Source organism: Penicillium cosmopolitanum (genome assembly GCF_028827165.1).
Source record: "Penicillium cosmopolitanum strain IBT 29677 chromosome Unknown utg000011l:1.0-3548175.0:1.0-3550911.0, whole genome shotgun sequence".
Taxonomy (NCBI): domain Eukaryota; kingdom Fungi; phylum Ascomycota; class Eurotiomycetes; order Eurotiales; family Aspergillaceae; genus Penicillium; species Penicillium cosmopolitanum.
The window spans coordinates 2,396,250-2,413,422 of NW_026622681.1; the positions used below are offsets into that span (position 1 = coordinate 2,396,250).

At 51.9% G+C, this 17,173-nt stretch overlaps 6 protein-coding genes across 6 annotated transcripts; 1 reads left to right on the forward strand and 5 right to left on the reverse strand.

Moving 5' to 3' along the window:
• Positions 1–404: 404 nt before the first annotated feature.
• Positions 405–1,344, reverse strand: N7509_012402 (translation machinery-associated protein 20; the record flags this gene model as incomplete). The annotated part of the gene is made up of 3 exons (XM_056637039.1): positions 405–795; positions 967–1,107; positions 1,331–1,344. 3 exons carry the CDS (start codon positions 1,342–1,344, stop codon positions 405–407), a joined length of 546 nt encoding a protein of 181 aa, XP_056483069.1.
• Positions 1,345–1,665: 321 nt separating this feature from the next.
• N7509_012403 (YchF/Obg family ATPase) lies at positions 1,666–3,796 on the reverse strand (the record flags this gene model as incomplete). Its single annotated transcript, XM_056637040.1, has 4 exons — positions 1,666–2,217; positions 2,451–3,008; positions 3,187–3,284; positions 3,745–3,796. The coding sequence occupies 4 exons, from the start codon at positions 3,794–3,796 to the stop codon at positions 1,666–1,668; spliced, it is 1,260 nt and encodes a 419-aa protein (XP_056483070.1).
• A 490-nt stretch (positions 3,797–4,286) lies between these two features.
• Positions 4,287–6,187, forward strand: N7509_012404 (uncharacterized protein; the record flags this gene model as incomplete). The annotated part of the gene is made up of 3 exons (XM_056637041.1): positions 4,287–4,357; positions 4,426–5,057; positions 5,121–6,187. The coding sequence occupies 3 exons, from the start codon at positions 4,287–4,289 to the stop codon at positions 6,185–6,187; spliced, it is 1,770 nt and encodes a 589-aa protein (XP_056483071.1).
• A 460-nt stretch (positions 6,188–6,647) lies between these two features.
• Positions 6,648–10,272, reverse strand: hir1 (putative histone transcription regulator Hir1; the record flags this gene model as incomplete). Its single annotated transcript, XM_056637042.1, has 6 exons — positions 6,648–6,742; positions 6,820–7,562; positions 7,585–9,595; positions 9,675–9,893; positions 10,019–10,093; positions 10,236–10,272. The coding sequence occupies 6 exons, from the start codon at positions 10,270–10,272 to the stop codon at positions 6,648–6,650; spliced, it is 3,180 nt and encodes a 1,059-aa protein (XP_056483072.1).
• An 897-nt stretch (positions 10,273–11,169) lies between these two features.
• Positions 11,170–12,544, reverse strand: N7509_012406 (SPFH domain-containing protein; the record flags this gene model as incomplete). Its single annotated transcript, XM_056637043.1, has 2 exons — positions 11,170–11,959; positions 12,051–12,544. 2 exons carry the CDS (start codon positions 12,542–12,544, stop codon positions 11,170–11,172), a joined length of 1,284 nt encoding a protein of 427 aa, XP_056483073.1.
• A 1,318-nt stretch (positions 12,545–13,862) lies between these two features.
• Positions 13,863–16,889, reverse strand: N7509_012407 (La domain family; the record flags this gene model as incomplete). The annotated part of the gene is made up of 5 exons (XM_056637044.1): positions 13,863–14,427; positions 14,620–14,924; positions 14,983–15,910; positions 15,984–16,302; positions 16,346–16,889. The coding sequence occupies 5 exons, from the start codon at positions 16,887–16,889 to the stop codon at positions 13,863–13,865; spliced, it is 2,661 nt and encodes an 886-aa protein (XP_056483074.1).
• Between the last annotated feature and the right edge of the window lie 284 nt (positions 16,890–17,173).

The following is a 17,173-nucleotide window of genomic DNA, read 5'->3' on the forward strand; positions in this document are numbered from 1 at the left end:
TATACTAGTACCTCTGATACATCCAATAATTGATATTTTCAACCGAGATAACGCGCGCATACGACTATTACCTACTAGTACTGCTACAACATCCAGGGCTTATACTTTGATTACCAGTGAGCAACTTAGTACTACTGGTGATAGTATCATGGGATGTAACCTTGGAACCTTGGAACTCAATATCATCTATACACCGACGTCCGGAGCCACACCTTGAAGAGCCCTGGGCACAAAATACAGATAACCTTGGAAATTATTCAAGTTCTTTTCAATTCCGAGTCATCAATCATTCATCAGAGGTATATCCAACACCAATCCAATCCGAACCCGACAATCATCTATCCATATAGTACTTAGTACTTAGTACTATAGTACACATTCCTTACACTCTCACCATCACCCATCTAATCCAACTGCATATTCCACAACCCATCACCAAGATAATGCCCCTCATCCATAACAACACCCTTCCCTTTACTCTTCATCTCCTCAGTCCCAACCTTAAGCGTACCAACAAGACAAACCTCCTCCTTACCCTCAGCCTTAATAGCCACAATCTGTCCCGCCTCAAGAGCATTCTCTTTCTCGGGCAAACGACCACCGGGTGAAGTCAGACCGGGAGCCATGAGCGCGGCGCCGGAGAGTACGAAGCGGATTGCGCCGCGGTCGATTTGGATTGTGGGCAGTGCGGATGGGAATTGGTGGATTAGTTTTAGGTGTGGGATTGGTGGGCCGTCGATTGGTTGAAAGAAGAGCGGGATTGAGTCTATTGTGTAGAGGGTTACTCTGTCTGGGCTGCCGGGTTGTTAGTGAGGTTCAGGATGTTTAATGGATGGTTGGATTGGGGCTTGGGTTGGATGTTGGAAGATGGGTTGGAAAGGACGGGACGGGACAGGACACGATGGGATGGGATAGGATAGGATATGGCTCGAAAGGTGATTTAGTTTGATTCCGGGTTCAACATACAGTTTCACAGCCTCGAGAGATCCCTTCTTAGGCATTATCTCTTCAATATATGGCTCGAACCCCGGGTACGCCTCCAGCAGCCTCTGGCGGAGACCGCGCTGCACCGAGGACTTGACCTTCGATCGGTTGCTGGTGGGGATTCTAATGGAGGATAGACATGATTAGCTCTCGAATTTCCGAAGACTTGTTTGTGTGGCGTGTATCCTCATTTAGGCTCCCGGGGTCTCGAGCTTGTGCTGCAGTGCAGTGCAGTGCGGTGCGGTACGGTGGTAGCTGTTGACCCATCCACCCTTTGCAATTCTCTGGCCCGGGACCCCAGTGAAATATTTTCAGGGCCCATATAGCTTCGGGGGGTATTACTCACTCTTTCTTGAACATGGTGCTGGTTGGTGAGTGTTCCTTGGTGCGGCGAGGACGAGCAGTTCAAGGTGGGATGCGCGGGGAGGTCACGTGATGATATCAGATTTGCGGCGGGCTGCGAAGGAACAGTACGAGTAGTAATAACTATGGCATGACAATGGCATGGTTCATAGGTTTCGAGCTTGAATTGAAAGATGACCGCTGCTCAGTCATATCGGGTTACAAATATGAAAATCAGAGAACACATTCTACAGGTTACAGTATACGATTGACAGATAATTGAGATTTCTCAAAGTGTATCATTTCCAAAGCTTATAGAACTAACTATCCATTTTGCATTTAGCTCTTGGCAGCACCGGCCTTGATGAGCAGGATATCGCCGTCCTCGACAACGTAATCTTTGCCCTTGGTCATGATCTTACCAGCGGCCTTGACGGCAGCCTCGTCGCCAAGCTCGCGCAGCGTGCTGTAGTTGTAGGCAATGGCCTGGATAAAGGTCTTCTCGAAGTCGGTGTGAATGACACCGGCAGCGGCAGGGGCCTTGATGCCCTTACGGATGGTCCATTGACGGACCTCATCCGTACCGGTGGTGAAGAAGCTGGACAGGTTCAGGGCGGTACGCATGGTGGTAATGGCCTTGGGCAGACCGGACTTGGTGCCAAGCTTCTTGCACTCCTCCTCGGCGGCGGCGTCATCCTGCATCAGGGTGAGACGCTCCTCGAAGCAGGCGGAGATGGGCAGAATGGGGCAGCCGGGAGTGTGGGTCTTGCACCACTCGAACAGACCGGGGAGGTACTTGTTCTTCTGGCGGATGTAGTCCTTCTCGCTCAGGTTGACCAGGTACACGACGGGCTTGGCGGTGAGCAAGAAGAGAGGGTTGATAGCCTCAACCTAGAACCATTATGTTAGCAAGGATGCGCTGGACAATGGTTTGTGTGATTGGTTGAATCGAGATGAGACTCCAAATGGTTTTCAGTATAAACTTTCTTCTCAAGACGCCCCCTTCTTTAGGAGGGACGTTCGACGAGCTGGGTTTATTGTCGAGCTTATAGCTCTTATTCATCATGAAAAGGAGTGGTGGGCTGGGTGTAGTGGGTAATGGGTAATGGAAAGATCAAACGTACCTCCTTGGGGGACCAGTCACCCTGACGGATGTCCTTGCCGTCCTTCAACCACTCGAGGACACGAGCAGTGGTGGCCTCCTCCTCCTTCAGCTTCTTCATCTCCAGAGACTGGCCACCACGGCGAGTCTGCTTGGAGAGAGCATCGAGAGCCTTCTCGACGAACTCGATATCCTTGACGCGCAGCTCCTCGCTGATGATGGTCAAGTCGCGGACGGGGTCGACATCGCCCTCGACGTGGATAATCTCGGCGTCATCGAAGCAGCGAACCACTTGGAAGATGGCATCGACGGCACGAATGTGAGACAAGAAGTTGTTACCGAGACCGGCACCAGTGGAGGCACCGCGGGTCAGACCGGCGATATCGTAGACGGTCAAGTTGGCGGGCACAACGGACTTGGGCTTGTAGTGATCGACGAGCCAGTCGAAACGCTCATCGGGGACGATGACACGAGCCTCCTCGGGATCAATGGTGGCATAAGGGAAGTTGGCCGGGTTACCCAGCGAGGACTTGGTGATGGATTGGAAGAGCGTGGACTTGCCAACGTTGGCGAGACCAACCTAGAGTGAATCAAGCCATGGTGAGCTGTGAAGAAGAAAAGAGAATTCTCAATGGGAGAGAAAGGGAGGAAGAGAGGAAAGGGGGATGCATGGGGTTAAATAGTTTGTGTGGAATTAAAAAGTGGACTGTGCTGAGGGAAAAAATCGCACAGAAAAAAGGAGTGGGGTCCTCACATACGATACCGCTCTTGAGAGAGTTGCCGGGGCGGCCCAGCAGGACCTTTTCTTGAGTTGCAGCCTTCTTGGGGGGGCATTTTATTGGATTTCTTCTTCTTGCTGGAGTAGAAGCGACAGGAAGAAAAAGGTGGGATGAGGTGGGGGGAAATGCAAAGGCGGAAGCGGGCGCAGGGTTGATTCTGTTGGCTGCGAGTGGTACTTAAAGTCAAGGCAGGACCAGCTGCGGATCGATCGACGAGACGAAGGAGAAAACGGGAGGAATTGGAGAGCGACGTGATGACGGGGCCCACTGGGTAACAGCGAGCGAGGTCAATTGATGAAGGAGGGTATATATTTGGAGATAAAAGAGAGGGAGAAACTTCTTGAACAACTTTGCCCTGAGCTCAACGGAGCTTCCCTCGATGTCATCGGAGTTTTCTGCCGGTGTAGCCTCACCGCCTTTGCTGACTTTGCCCAGAGTGGTCACGTGATATACAAGCCCTGTACGTCATACACTACTCATACGTATACAAGGAGTATGCAAGTAGAAGTAAAGTAGTTTAAACTACGAGTACCATACCTAATGAGGTAATCCCAGGAGTGAGCTTGAAGTTGACCCTTGGGTAAATCATTTTTACGTAGTCACGGTCACGGTGGTTGGTGGTGTGACCATGTTGACCTCGGGATATATACTACTACATAGTACCACTATCCCAATAGATCCACACGAGAACGAGAACGAGGAACGAAGAACGAAGTACACGAACATGAACTGGGCAGCTGGCAACTTGAATAAGGCTTGAAGCAGTCATCGTACTGCTAATAGACACTAATGATTAATCACTCATAGTACCTACACACTCGCACTCGCACTCGCACTGGCTACCCAGCCACACTCAACCTAAACCTAAAAGGACGCGCACGCATCCCGTCCTGCCTCTCACAGCCTCACTCGGACTCGGCCGTATGACCGGAAATATAGTAGCACTAGTACTAGTAGTCTTGTGCTCCGTAGTACTAACTGGTGGTAGTACTATATATCTAGCAGGGAATCCCCACCAGTGCAACTCAATGTATCGTCCACTCCAGGGCTCCTAATACCACTGGCATCTTCAGATTAAAATGCCCCAAACAGATGCAGATGCAGATGCAAATGCAGATGACTGCTTCGAGTACACCACTGGGAAATGGATGTACGCTTAACCAAGGTTTACTCAACTTCTCTGCACTCCACACTTCACTGACAAGCCTTGAACCACAGCTACAATGATGCCCTCAGACACTCCGAACGGAGGAAAATCTTCAATATCCCAGAACTCAAACGCCTGGCAGCCCACTCAATCAACCAGTCCGAAAATGATCTGACCGGCTTCAAAAAGCTCGCCGAAGGTGGCTTCAACCGAACCTTTCTAATCACCATGCGCGATGGCTTCCAATTTGTCGCTCGCATACCATTCCCCGTCACAGAACCAAAATCCCTGCTCATCGCAAATGAAGTCGCGACCATGGACTTTCTCCGCTCGCACGGCTTCCCCATCCCCAGGGTCTTCGGCTATTCCACCGCTGCCGATAACCCCGCGGGGACCGAGTACATCTTCATGGAACTAGTGACAGGAACTAACTTGGGCGATGTCTGGTTCAATTTATCCGAGCAGGAACAGACAACCATCATCACGAATCTCGTCCAGATTGAGTCCAAATTAATGGCCCTAAGATTTCCCGCAAGTGGAAGTCTTTATTATTGCGACGATTTACCCAATACTTATCCTCGAATTCTTATTCAACCCAGCAACGCGAATAATGAGAACTCGAAACAGTTCTGCATTGGCCCAGATACTTCATTTCGATTATGGTTTGGCAAAAGACTAAACCTCAACGTAGAACGCGGTCCCTGTAAGTGATCACTACTAGTCTACCTGAACAAATCTAACATCCAACCTTTCTCTACCCCACTAGACCAAGACTGCTTCGCAGCCCTAACAACAGGCGCGACAAAAGAAATCGCCTACCTCTCAGAGTTCGGAAAACCCCTCCTCCCCTTCCAACGACTCCGCCGAGAAGTCCACGCCTACGAACCCCAGTCGCACAAAGACCATATCCAAAATCTAAAGAAATATCTAGCCATAGCGCCCGACCTAATCCCCAACGGAGAAACAGACCAATACCTCCACCGACCAGTCATCCGACACCCAGATCTCCAACCAAACAACGTCATCGTAACAGAATCCCTCCAAGTAAAAGGTCTAATCGACTGGCAACACAGCACTATTCTCCCGCTCTTCTTGCAATCCGGTATCCCCCTCTCTGTAAAGAGTCAAGATATCGTTGAGCCGGGATTAAGTTCGAAGGAATCGGAACCGATTTCGTCAAGTCTGAGCCACAGTGACAACGACAGCGGCAGCGAAAGCGACATCGACAACGACAGCGACGACCTGCTGCAACTAGTAGGCGATAGCACCAGTAAACCCAGACACCACTGGACATCAAAAGAACTAGAAATCTTCCGCCGTCGACGCCTACACCGCGAATATCTCAGACAAACAGCAAAACTCAACCCAGAACATTACGCAGCTCTATCTGAGAAATACAATAAACTTCGTCGCAGACTCTGGCATCACGCCGGTGATCCGTGGGAAGGGGATACCATTACTTTGAAATCGGACTTGATCGTTTTATCACGACGTTGGGCCGATATCACCGGCAATACGGATGTCGACTCGGATGCCGATTCGGATACGGGGACGGGGACGACCTGCCCAATTTCATTTTCAGACGCGGAGATCGGAGAATGTCTTCGATTAAACGCCGCGCAGGTCGAGGCAGATGAACAATTACAGGAATGTCAGGATATTGTCGGTGTTGCTGGTGAAGGGTGGACTCCGATTGCGTCGTATGAGAAGGCCAAGGCCCGCGCGGCGAAGTTGAAGATGGAGGCTTTTCAGGCGGCGGAGTCTGATGAGGAGAGGAGGAGGTTGGAGGAGAATTGGATTTTTGATGATTTTGATGAGGTTGATTATACATGATGTCGTCACTCGGACATAGCCTGCATTCAAGTTCAATTTGTCCCTGTGGCGACGGAGAATGAGGATTATGATAGTTTCAAGGCACAGAGAGGGCATAAATTCAAATGAATGTTTGAAGACATGCACAGAGCGGGACTTGGAGGGGTGGAAAGGCCCTGAAGATATGATATGATACAATTGATACAAACGAAAATCCCCTTCTCTTATTGCTAGCTTGGATGTAAAAAAAGAAAAAGAAAATCAAGTATAATCAAGCAGCCATGCAGAAACCGGATAAATACCTTTCAACCATGGTCCCGCCTGACCAAACAAGCCAATGTGTAAACGCCGACTGGGAACCCCGTTTTAAAAGAAAGCAGAAAAGGGTTTAATAAGAATAGCGAAAGAGAAAAGAAAAGAATTTTAAGAAAAGGAAAGAAATGCTGGGAGAAAGACGGGCAAAGATATCCTAGATCTAGAATCATAGGTCCATCGCATCACCTTCTTCAGCTCCAACCACCATATCAAGCAACTTGGCGTATGGAACAGTCACGCGCTGAAGTTCACGGTATTTACCTAAGAAACACACCCAATTGTCAGCAAAATAAAACGAGAAGAGGAATAAGGGGAAAAGGGAAGGGGGAAGAACATACCGAGAGCAAGAATCACTTCCTTAAGTAGAGTCTCCCGCGGCCAGCCACACAGATCCTCCGAACTCTCGCGCCAATTCCGGCCATCGCGCTCATTCTCCTGCAACCTCTTGACAAACTCAGTTCCTTCTTCATCATCAAACAACCCACCAATCAATCCCTTGAGTAACTCCTCAACCTTCATCTTTTGTCCCTCGGCACCAATGCGCTTGGCATACATGTTGAGATAGAGTCTGAACTCCTCCTTCGCGCCCAAGGACAGAGCAGCAGCCATGCGGTTCTCAAGATGCGCGATAGAAACACTCGACTCGAAGGTTTCGTAGCCTTCGCGCGAAAGGAGAACTTTGATAAGTCGTTGGAGGAAGTAGGCCCGGCCGCGAAGAAGGGTTTCGTTCGTTGTGTTGCGTTCCAGGAAGGGGATGATGCCGGCTGCCACGGCCGCTTTGTCGTCTTTGTTGTCTGGCTGGGGACCGGATGCTTGTTGGAGATTGCCGATTGGTGTATCGGTTGAGTTCCAGTATTGACTGCCGACAGCCCACCAGGATTCTGTGATGCGTTGCCAGGAGTACATTGATGGGGAGTAGGAGTATCCTTCTCCGTTTGTGAGTGAGACGACCACGCGGCCTTCAGAGTTCACGCGTGCGTCTGTGATGGCCGGGGTCGCGGTGGGGTTGGCGCCGAGAGTGTGGATTGCGGCGTCGAGGACGGGTTGGAGGGAGATGGGGGGGATGTGGGGAGGAGAGGTGCTTTACGTTCCAGACGTAACACATGCCGACGGAGGAGATACACATTAACCAAGGTCCATTGCACTCTAGAATGACTGGCTGCGCTTCCAGAACGAGGGCGCTTACTAGTCGGCGACCAGCTGGTGTCCAGATGTAAAGAGAGGCGTCCTCGCATGCTGCAGCCCACATATGTTGGTTTCCGGTAACGAGAAGGACAGGTCGAGGAAGGAAGTCTTGCCATAGTGGCTGCTCACCCCGGGATAGTGTGAGTCGGACGGGCTCGCGATCAACAGCACGGCCGGTCAAGCTGGCTGGAGATGGGTTCCGAGCCTCGAATACCACGTCTACCCGAGACTTGCTAGTCGATTCACTTCCAGTAGCACCAGTGGCACCAGTGGCAGCAGAAGATGGTGGCTCTGTAGGCTTTCCACTAGAATCCAGAGCGCGCAGGATAAATGTTCGGATCTTAGGAACTGCAAGCCGTAGCTGACTGACCGACATGCAAGGGTTCGTAACTGCAGGCCGAATGAATTCCGGAGTAGGTTGTTGTCCATTTGGTGCAGGTTGAACCTGCGCAGGGAGTAGTCCATCGGGCGTGTTGGCCATGATCGGGGTAGCACCATTTTGACTTGCCAAAGCGACGCGCTTCTCGACCTGGTTTTCTTCGTCGCCTTCTAACTGGGCAAGCTTACGCTTATTTCCCAGAAGAAGAGCAGTCAACCCGCCCTTGGGGAGGCCATCGAAGGGCTTCGAAAGATCGACGATGGATGTAGGTGCATCACCCTTCGCTTGGTTACTGACAGAGGCTATCAAACGGGTCTGAGGAAGAGATGACTCGCCGCCTCCAGCCCCGGAGACAAGTAGCGGCGCAATACGCTTCTTGCCCTCTTTTGTGTATGTTGGTCGTTGCTTCAATCGTTCCAGCTTTGCTTGGTATGGATCTGGTTTTGGAGCTTCGTTGGACGCAGGGGTTGACGCGGTTCCGTTGGTCTGCTGCTTTTTCTCAGGGGCAGGCGAGGGTGCTTGAGCAGGAGTTGTGCCATTCGAAGCTTGAGCAGAGCTACCATTGACGGCAGCCTCTTGGGCATCACCCATCAATGCACCCATGCGGCCCTCCACGTCCTTGATCTCGCCGGCCTTACTTTGCTCCTCTAGTAGTAGTCCGTCCGTCGTTTCCGTGATACCGGCACCTTTGCGGTTTGTACCGAATTTGGTGAGCGATTTCTCGTTTTCTTCCATATCTGTAGCCCAGCCCAACTCGCCCTCTTCAAAGCGGGCAGCAACAATGGTGCCGTCAAGAGCTGTAGCGAAAAGGCATCTGCCGTCGGGGCTCCAGGCTAGATCCGAGATTGTCTTGGCGGACATTTCCTGAGCGACAACGATGGGGCGAGCGTTGCTTGTGATCCAGACACTGAGAGATTTATCCGCGCCGGCGCAAGCAATGACGGTAATGTGTGGTTGTCCCGAGTGGCCATCAGGCTGGTTCTTTTTGGGCTTTTCTCTTGAGTAAAGACGAGGCGAGAACGAGCATACCTCGACAGGAGCTTCGTGACCGATGAGGTTGATATCGCCATCCCACGAGCCGCGATTAATAATAGCAACCGAGCTAACGGGACCATTGACGGCATTCGCAGCTGCAATGTGCATACCGTCCGGCGACCAGGAGCACCGACGGAAGTACGCAGTGAGTGGGGAATTGGCGAAGGGAGTTGTGATGGTCTGTTCGAGGACGAAGTTGTTCATTTGGTCGTGAGAGCTTGAATTCGGTGCCGGAGAGGTGAAGCGGAAAATGCGAACCGTTCGGTCATCACTCGCAGTCGCGAAGTACTTGTTCGCCGGGTCGAAACAAATGCCCTTGACATGACTCTGGTGCACGGCGATAGTCTTCAATTTCTCGAATGTATGACCAGACCATACCACCACCTTGGAATCCAGGCCAACCGAGACGAGAATCGACGAATCGAACGACCATCCCAAATCCTGCACATCGTTGTCGTGTCCGATCAATCGTCGAATTGTGCGCCAGTTCTCAACTGGAGGTGCTTCGTCTGAACCTACACATCGTACACGCCGAACTCGTTAGTCTCGCCTGTAATATATCCACCTGTATAGTCCAGCCACGTTGGGACCTACCGAATGTCGAATGTGTAGGAGGGTTTGCATCAAGCGTGTAAACACAAACGATCTTATCATCCGCGCCAGAAGCGAGATACTTCCCATTTGGGGAGAAGCGCACGGTATGAATAGTACCGGAGTGATTGCTCATCGAGGCCAGTTGTTTTGGCTTGCTGGCGAATTCGGGGTTGCCGGTATTGTAGATGGACTCTGTGGACCAGATTCGAACGTATCCATCTATTACGCGCAAGGAGCGAGGCATGTGTCAGTTCACTGCGAATTTCCATATTCTTCCTCCCCTACCCGGTCGTCCGGAGGGAGAGATAATAGACGAAAAGAAACGATGGGGGAAAAGAGCTTACCTCCAGCAGCTGTTACCAGCCTCTTCCCATCTGGCGACACATCGCAACTGTAAACCTCGAAGTCTTTCCGTTCACCTGCGCCAAACGAATCCTCAAATTAGCCCGATGAAGCTTTCGCAACCAGTAATGAGAAATAGGACGAATATGGAGCTTGGCGAGTAAAGGATCCATCTCCCCTCATGTCTAGTGTAGAAACTAAGCTTTAGGTCAGACTTACCTCCATGTGTGAGCCAGACAGGCTTGATGATATGCATTGCGCAGCGCTGGCAGCGTGCGCTGCTACTCCGACGTTCGAAATGAATACGAGAAGTTTATTGAACGGATGTATAGAGCGAATGGATCGGATGGAAGGCTGTCCAGGAATCGGGAGTGTTCGATTTCGATTGGGGGAAGGGGTTTGATGCGGGACGACACGAGCGAGTTCGAGGCGGAGACAATGAAGGACGTGAGGTGGGGCGAGGTTGCGTGTTTATCGTGGCATCGCAGAGCCAGAGCTCAGGTGTCGGGGCCTGATGTTGAGGCGAAAAGTCGGAGGGGGTCAATCTGGAGTTTGGGGGGGGGGGTGAAGGAGAAGCAAGATGGAAGGTGGAAGGAGTGTGGTTTAGAGAGTCGGGGAGTCGGGGAGAGGCGCGCCCGATAGAAAAGTCGCGATCTCCAGATTGGCGCGTGGCCCGAGCTCCGCGTTTGCATTGCGCATATCTATAACTAGCGATAAACTACGAGTATAGCTATATCTAGAGGTAAGAATTGCACAGGTTAAGTGCTAGTATTTCATAGACTTCCAATTGGTTCTACAGGCTATCATACAATAGTTCTTTTCCGCTTTCTTTTCTCCAGTTTTCCCCATCTTCGACTCCTCCCCCCGGGGTTCTTCCTAGTACATATGTACACATATCAAGGATAGACCAGACCCGTTGGTTCCGAAACAGTAACAGCCGCTTCGTAGCTTCGAACCTTGGTGGAAGAATGCTGAATATGAGTTGAGGAGAGTGATACAGAGTAAGCCACCACAACCACCACAGGGGCGAGGCACGCTTCGGATGGCGGGTGGGATGCGAAAGCAAACAAAGAAGAGGAACAGCACATGCCATTAGGAAAGAAAAGGGGAGATCATCTGTCACGGTCATTCCGAGAATCCTCGAACGAGTAACTTATTGCTTGAACTGGTTGTCCTGGTTGACTTCATTCATCACCTGCTCGGAAACACCATCGCGGGCTGCTACCTCCTCGACCTGTGCAGCATCGCCAACAGTCTTCTGTGGCGTCGACTGCTCCTGCTCTGCACCAATAGCCTTGGAAGCAATACCCCTAGCCTGGGTCTCGCTAATCTTGCCGTAGACGGACATGGCACTGGCAATCATGCCACCCATGTCACCAACATTACCCGGCACCACCACGGCCGTACCCTCACGAGCGAGCTTGGAGAAAGCATCAACATACTTCTCGGCAACACTCAAGCTGACAGCACTGTGGGCGTGCTGATCTCCTTCACGAATAGCCTTGGCAACAGATTCAATTCCACGAGCTGTAGCAGAAGCCCGGAGCTCGATAGCTTGAGCCTCACCGGCAGCTTTGTTGATGCGCTCCGCACGCTCAGCCTCGGAGGCCAGGATGACGGACTGTTTTTGACCCTCGGCAATGTTAATGGCACTCTGGCGTTGACCCTCGGAGTCGAGGATCTCGGCGCGCTTCGATCGCTCGGCGGTGACTTGGCGGTGCATGGCCGAGACAACCGCCTCTGGTGCATGGATATCGCGGATTTCGTAACGGAGGCAGACAACACCCCACTCTTGTGCGGCTTCATTGATCGCTTGTGTGATGTTTGTGTTGAGGGTGGCGCGCTCTTTGAGGACGTGGTCGAGTGTTAACTGGCCGATCTCGGATCGCATGGTTGTCTGCGCCAGCTGTGAGATGGCGTATTCAGCATCCTCGACTCCGTAGCTATGAAATTAGAAATGATAGTCAGCGACTGGCCTTGTTGCAAATATTGAAGATCCAATCCGATTCGATCCGCCCCCGCAGAAGAACGTACCTTGCTTTATAGGCGTCAAACACTCGGGTATACAACACACCATCCAGCTCCAGTGTAACATTATCCGCTGTGATTGCATTCTGACTAGGAATTTCAATAGCGGATTCTTTGAGACTCTTAACGTAGGCGATGCGGTCGAGGAATGGGACCATAATAGCTAGACCCGGCTCCAGGATACGGTCGAATTTACCCATGCGCTCGACGATCCATGCTGTCTGCTGAGGGACGAATCGCACGACGGTGTTTGCGGGGAGAGAGGGGCGGGTATTGAAGTAGGTGGGAGCTCCACCGGAATTTTGCTGAGGAGCAGCTGCGAAACCACCAAAGAGGGATTCGGGGGCCAGATTGCGAGGGGAATTTGACACGGCTCGTGATTGTGTCGTGGTGGTCACGCATGATGCGGTGGTTGGTCGTGACAGGCGGCTGCGCTGCTGGAGGAGGGATGAACCGCGAGACCGTAACAGTCTCGATGTCTGGCGAGAAGCTCCCTCCATTTTCGAAATCTGGGGTAGAGTGAAGAGGGGAAGATGGGGCGGGGGAGATGAGAGAAGAGAAGAGAAGAAGGCGAGAGCTGTCGGAGCGGAACAAGCCAATTGCCAATCGTCGTTACTCCAGTTGGTCCAAGTGTGGCTGCCTCAGGCCACTAACGTGCGGAGTCGGAATATACAGCTACATGGGTATACTGGAAGGGTTGAAATTATCGGCGAATCCACATGGATGTATTGAATTTCCTTGGATCCTCGACTAAAAAAAGAAAAAAGGAGAGAAAAAAACAAACCAACAAAAGCTCGGGACGACCTGGTTTATGCACAAGAGTAAACCAAACTGAAAAGGAAAAATTGGCCCTCTCCACTTTTCAGTCTTCGCATTAGGGGGGAAAAAGAAAATAATCATAATGGATGCGACAGATAAATCCTAAATCCCCGGGGAGCCGAAGCTGCAAGGGACTCGGAGTGCCTCAGGGTGGAATTTGGGAATTGTTCTTCGATGGAAGGAGACACTCGTTGGGAACAGAGCACAGTAGTTGACATCATACAAGACACTTTTTTTCATTTCTTGGGCTCGACCTTTGCTTTTCTCGGGGTCAAAAAAGGCACCATCATGCTGAACTCGCTAAGATCCAGCATGCAGAGCCGGGATGTTCGGCATCAGCAGGCAGGAATAGATAAGAACAATTAAAAACAGTCGAAAAGGACATGAAGACAAAGGCACAGAGGGGAAAAGAAAATTGGAAAATGAATCACAAAAAAAGTTTCTATAATCAGGAAGGAAGGAAAAAAGAGGATATGAAGAGAGGAAGAAGAAGAAAAAAAAACTTGAATCATTTTTGGGGCCCCGGACACCGTAGAACCAGGCATCGAAACGAAAAGTGGGGAGGATATTTTGCCCATAATATCATGCCCGGACTCCTAAACATTTTGAGAGAGTAAAAAAAGACGAAAGAGCCCATGATCAAAGCAAGCAGCTGCGGAACACAAACGACGAGGCGAAGAGAGGGAGGGAGGGCGAAATGGAGATAGAAATAGGGCGAGAGAAGCTGTAGGAGCTTCATAATAGGAAGGAAAAGCCAAGCCGTTGTTTGTTGCGATGGAAATGACCACTTGGCATTCTAGTAGGGGGCAAAAGGGAGAAGAAGTGGACGAAGATGCATGCAAAAACCTTTGGACACAACAATGCTGATCATGATTTGATGGAAGGAGCAAAGGAAAATAATAAAAAAGAAGATGGATCCCAGAAAGCAAAAACAAGAAGAAGGGAGAAGAGCAGACGAAGAACAGACGATTTCGAGAAGCCCGACGAGGAGAGACGTGTTCAACGCGCGCGATCTCGCCACGCCGGCTTTGACTGACGGTCACGGTTGAGGAACATGCCAGTCCTGTCCAGATTAGACTGCTCCATTTTCCCGCTGCTCATGGCTGTACGAAGGATATCATAGACAGCTGAATGGTGCATGAAATGTGAACTCCGAGACAGGCCAATGATATCTGAGATAACCGGCTCAGGAATAAGAGAGCGACCGTAAAGATATCTTCTGTAAAACCACATAAGAGCATTGAATCCATAGTCGACGTGTCGTGTGAAAAAATCATCAAGGGCTGTACGCCGAAATTCATTGTACAATGACAAGTCGAAAGTGCGGGTCAGATAATCTGACCATGAGTGATAGGGAGGGCCAGTGACAAGGCCTGGTTTTGGGGGTCTCTTGTTGGATCGACCCCCAGATGCATGATTTGATAAGAAATGCTCGGAAGAATTGTTGACATTAAGGGACTTTTGGTAGGATTTATTTGCTTTGCCCTTCCACGCCTGGTTGCGGTGTTGGCGGACTGCGGAAGATGGGCGGATGGTTTCATCATCATCTTCAACACTTTCAGAGCTAAGAAATAAAAGTGTTAGTTGGCGTTGCTGCGACGTTTCTTTCATGGTTTTTTTGGTTTCTTCGGGAAAAAAGAGAATCTCATGAAACCGGCTCATCATACCTGTTAGCTAACACCGCACAACCGGAGTACATGGAGGGTGGGCTCGTCGAATTTGGATCTAGTCCGCACGCTGCAGGGCTATTGTTAACTTCTGGGTCGATCCAAGGGGGAGATGGGAAGAGCATTCTCGCGGGGGACTCTCGGCGGGGTAGCGATGAGTATCCATGGGGTATCCTACATTGGCAATCTCATTTTGAGGCATTGACGGCTGAAACTCGGGGGCCGTAGAGGACAGCGATTGGGAGCCACGGAGGCTAGTGCCGTTAGGGATGAACTGCTGAGCTCCGTTGGGGACTGAGCCGTTGGGACCGTGGGCGTTGAAAGGGGCGTTCTCGTCATTCTTGCCAGAGTGGGTAGCCGGAGCAGCACCTTCGTGCTGGGCAGAGGGCTCGCGCTGGTCGTAGGGCAAAATCCACTGAGCCCATCTCTCTCCTCGGGCGCAGGCGGTCCACACCATCCTCGCCGGTTTGGTATTCGACGGTTCGGAGTTGGCGAGAGATGTGACGGATAAGCTCAAAGTCCTCAGTGAGAGACTTGACGCGCTTGAAGCTGGCAATGACACCCAGAGGAACGAACCCTTGAGAGTCCATCTGGCGACGCAGGAACATGTCTTTGCACATGTTGTCCACAGAGAAATAGTACTCGAGCTGCATGGAGAGCATGTTCATGAGAGTGAAGGGCTCCATGTATCCCTGGTAAGGCATAGCGCTCATCGGTGCGGGGTTAACAGCCTGGTAGCCGTACATGGTGTTGATTTCGGCGGGGAAGGGGTAGACATTGTACATGTTTCCAGAGGCAGGCAGGGAGGGAGAGCGCATGGGCATGCGGTTGCCCTGCTGGGATCCGTTGGCGAGACCATTGTGCGATCGCTGGCGGTCATTGAAGCCGCCGTTGAACTTGGGAACAAAACCGTTGTTGGCAACATTGCCAAACTGAGAGTTCTGCCCATTGAAAGAGTTGAAAGGGCCGCGGCCACCACGGTTGGCACGGCCGCCGCGGTTGAACTCGAAGCCAGTGGGGTCGGCCGACTTGGAGCCGGACTCGGCCCGGCGATCGTTGTTACGAGCAGCGGCTTGAGCATCAACGGCGAGGTTGGGGTTCTTGGAGTTGGCCTGACCGTTCTTGCCGAACTGCTTCTGGGGGCGAGCGACATTCTCACCGTTGGTGTGCTTTCCATTGGCATTGGTGTCCTCGGCAGCACGACCTCCACGGCCACGCTCAGCGGGCTGGGCCTTGCGACCCTCGGGGCCGTTGACATCAGCGCTGGTCGAGCGACGCGCCTGGGCGGGAAGCGAAGCTGCGCGGTTGGGGCCAGCCTCGTGTTGGCCACGCTCTCCAGCGGCTTGCTTGCCAGCAGATCCTTGGGCAGGCTGTCCAGAACTAGCCTTCTCACCAGCAGCGTGAGCAGCGCCTCGACCATTTTCGCGACCTCCGCGGGCGCTTCGGCGGCTACCTCCACGACCAGATGGGGGGAGGGGGGGTGTTGAACACAGCAGTAGGGACGTAGTCGACGGGCATCCACTTCTCTTTGCCGTGGGTGCGCATGACGGGGCTCTTCTCAGACTTTTCGGTCTTGTCGGTCTTCTCCTGGGCCTTCTTCTTCTCCTCATCTAGAGCAACCTCGGGAGTAGGCCATGATGAGGCGTCGGCGACGGGGAGATCATCGCGACCCTTGCTACCGTCGGACTTCTTCCCGCCCTTGGCACCTTCTGTTGTGCCATCGGTGCCCTTCTTCTTCGAGCTAGGCTTGGAGGACTCCTGTTGAGTCTCCTCTGCCTTTGCAGAGGCAGCCTTTGTAACGGGTGTGGTCTTGACCTTGGCATCCTGGGCTTCCCTCCTTTGCTGCCAGATGTTCACGCTGGGGAGAGGCGCGGCCTTCAGCTCCTTGGGGGGGAGCAGGCTTCTCATTCTTCTCGGCCTTGTCGGCCTTCTCAGTCTTCTCAGACTTGTCCTTGGATCCCTCGGTGCCATTTTCAGACTTCTCAGCCTTGGCGTCCTGGGACTTCTTCTCTGACGAGGCATCAGCCTTGCCATTGGTATTTGAGGAGTCACCCTCCTTCGACTCCTTTGTAGATCGGATGCTTGGGGAAGAGGTTCTCGAGTGGACGGCCTTCGAGCGGGTCTTGCTAGTGACGGTGGTGAATTCCTCGTCCTTATTCACGCTCGGTGTGGGCTTCTCAACTTCCTTCGGTGTCTCGGTCTCGGAGGTGGGGGTCGCTGATTCCGTCGTAGGAGTAGCATCGTTGCTCGATTCCTCGGGTTTGGGTTCGGTATTTTGCACGTCTGTGGGTGTGGCTTTGGCTGGTACTGGTGATCCAGAGGGGCCCTTGGCGGCTTGCGCGTACGAGAAAGTGCTCATCTTGACGAAGCGTAACAAAACTCGGATGTAGAGTCAAATGCGAAGAGGCAGAAAAAGTTCCGGATTGGAATCAGAATTACTCTGCTCACGAGCGGAGTTCTGGTTTCCGTTTGGCGATCCTGGAGAACTCGATTAAACGCTGACGCGCGGGTCTCCGGAACCGTGGTAAATTGAAAAGAAAGCCTTCGCCTTCTTGCAATCCCACCAGGAAATGTGATCCCTTCTTTTCACGATGATTCCCACGCTGTGTTATGTTCGGGGAATTTCGAGGAGGGCAAGAAGAG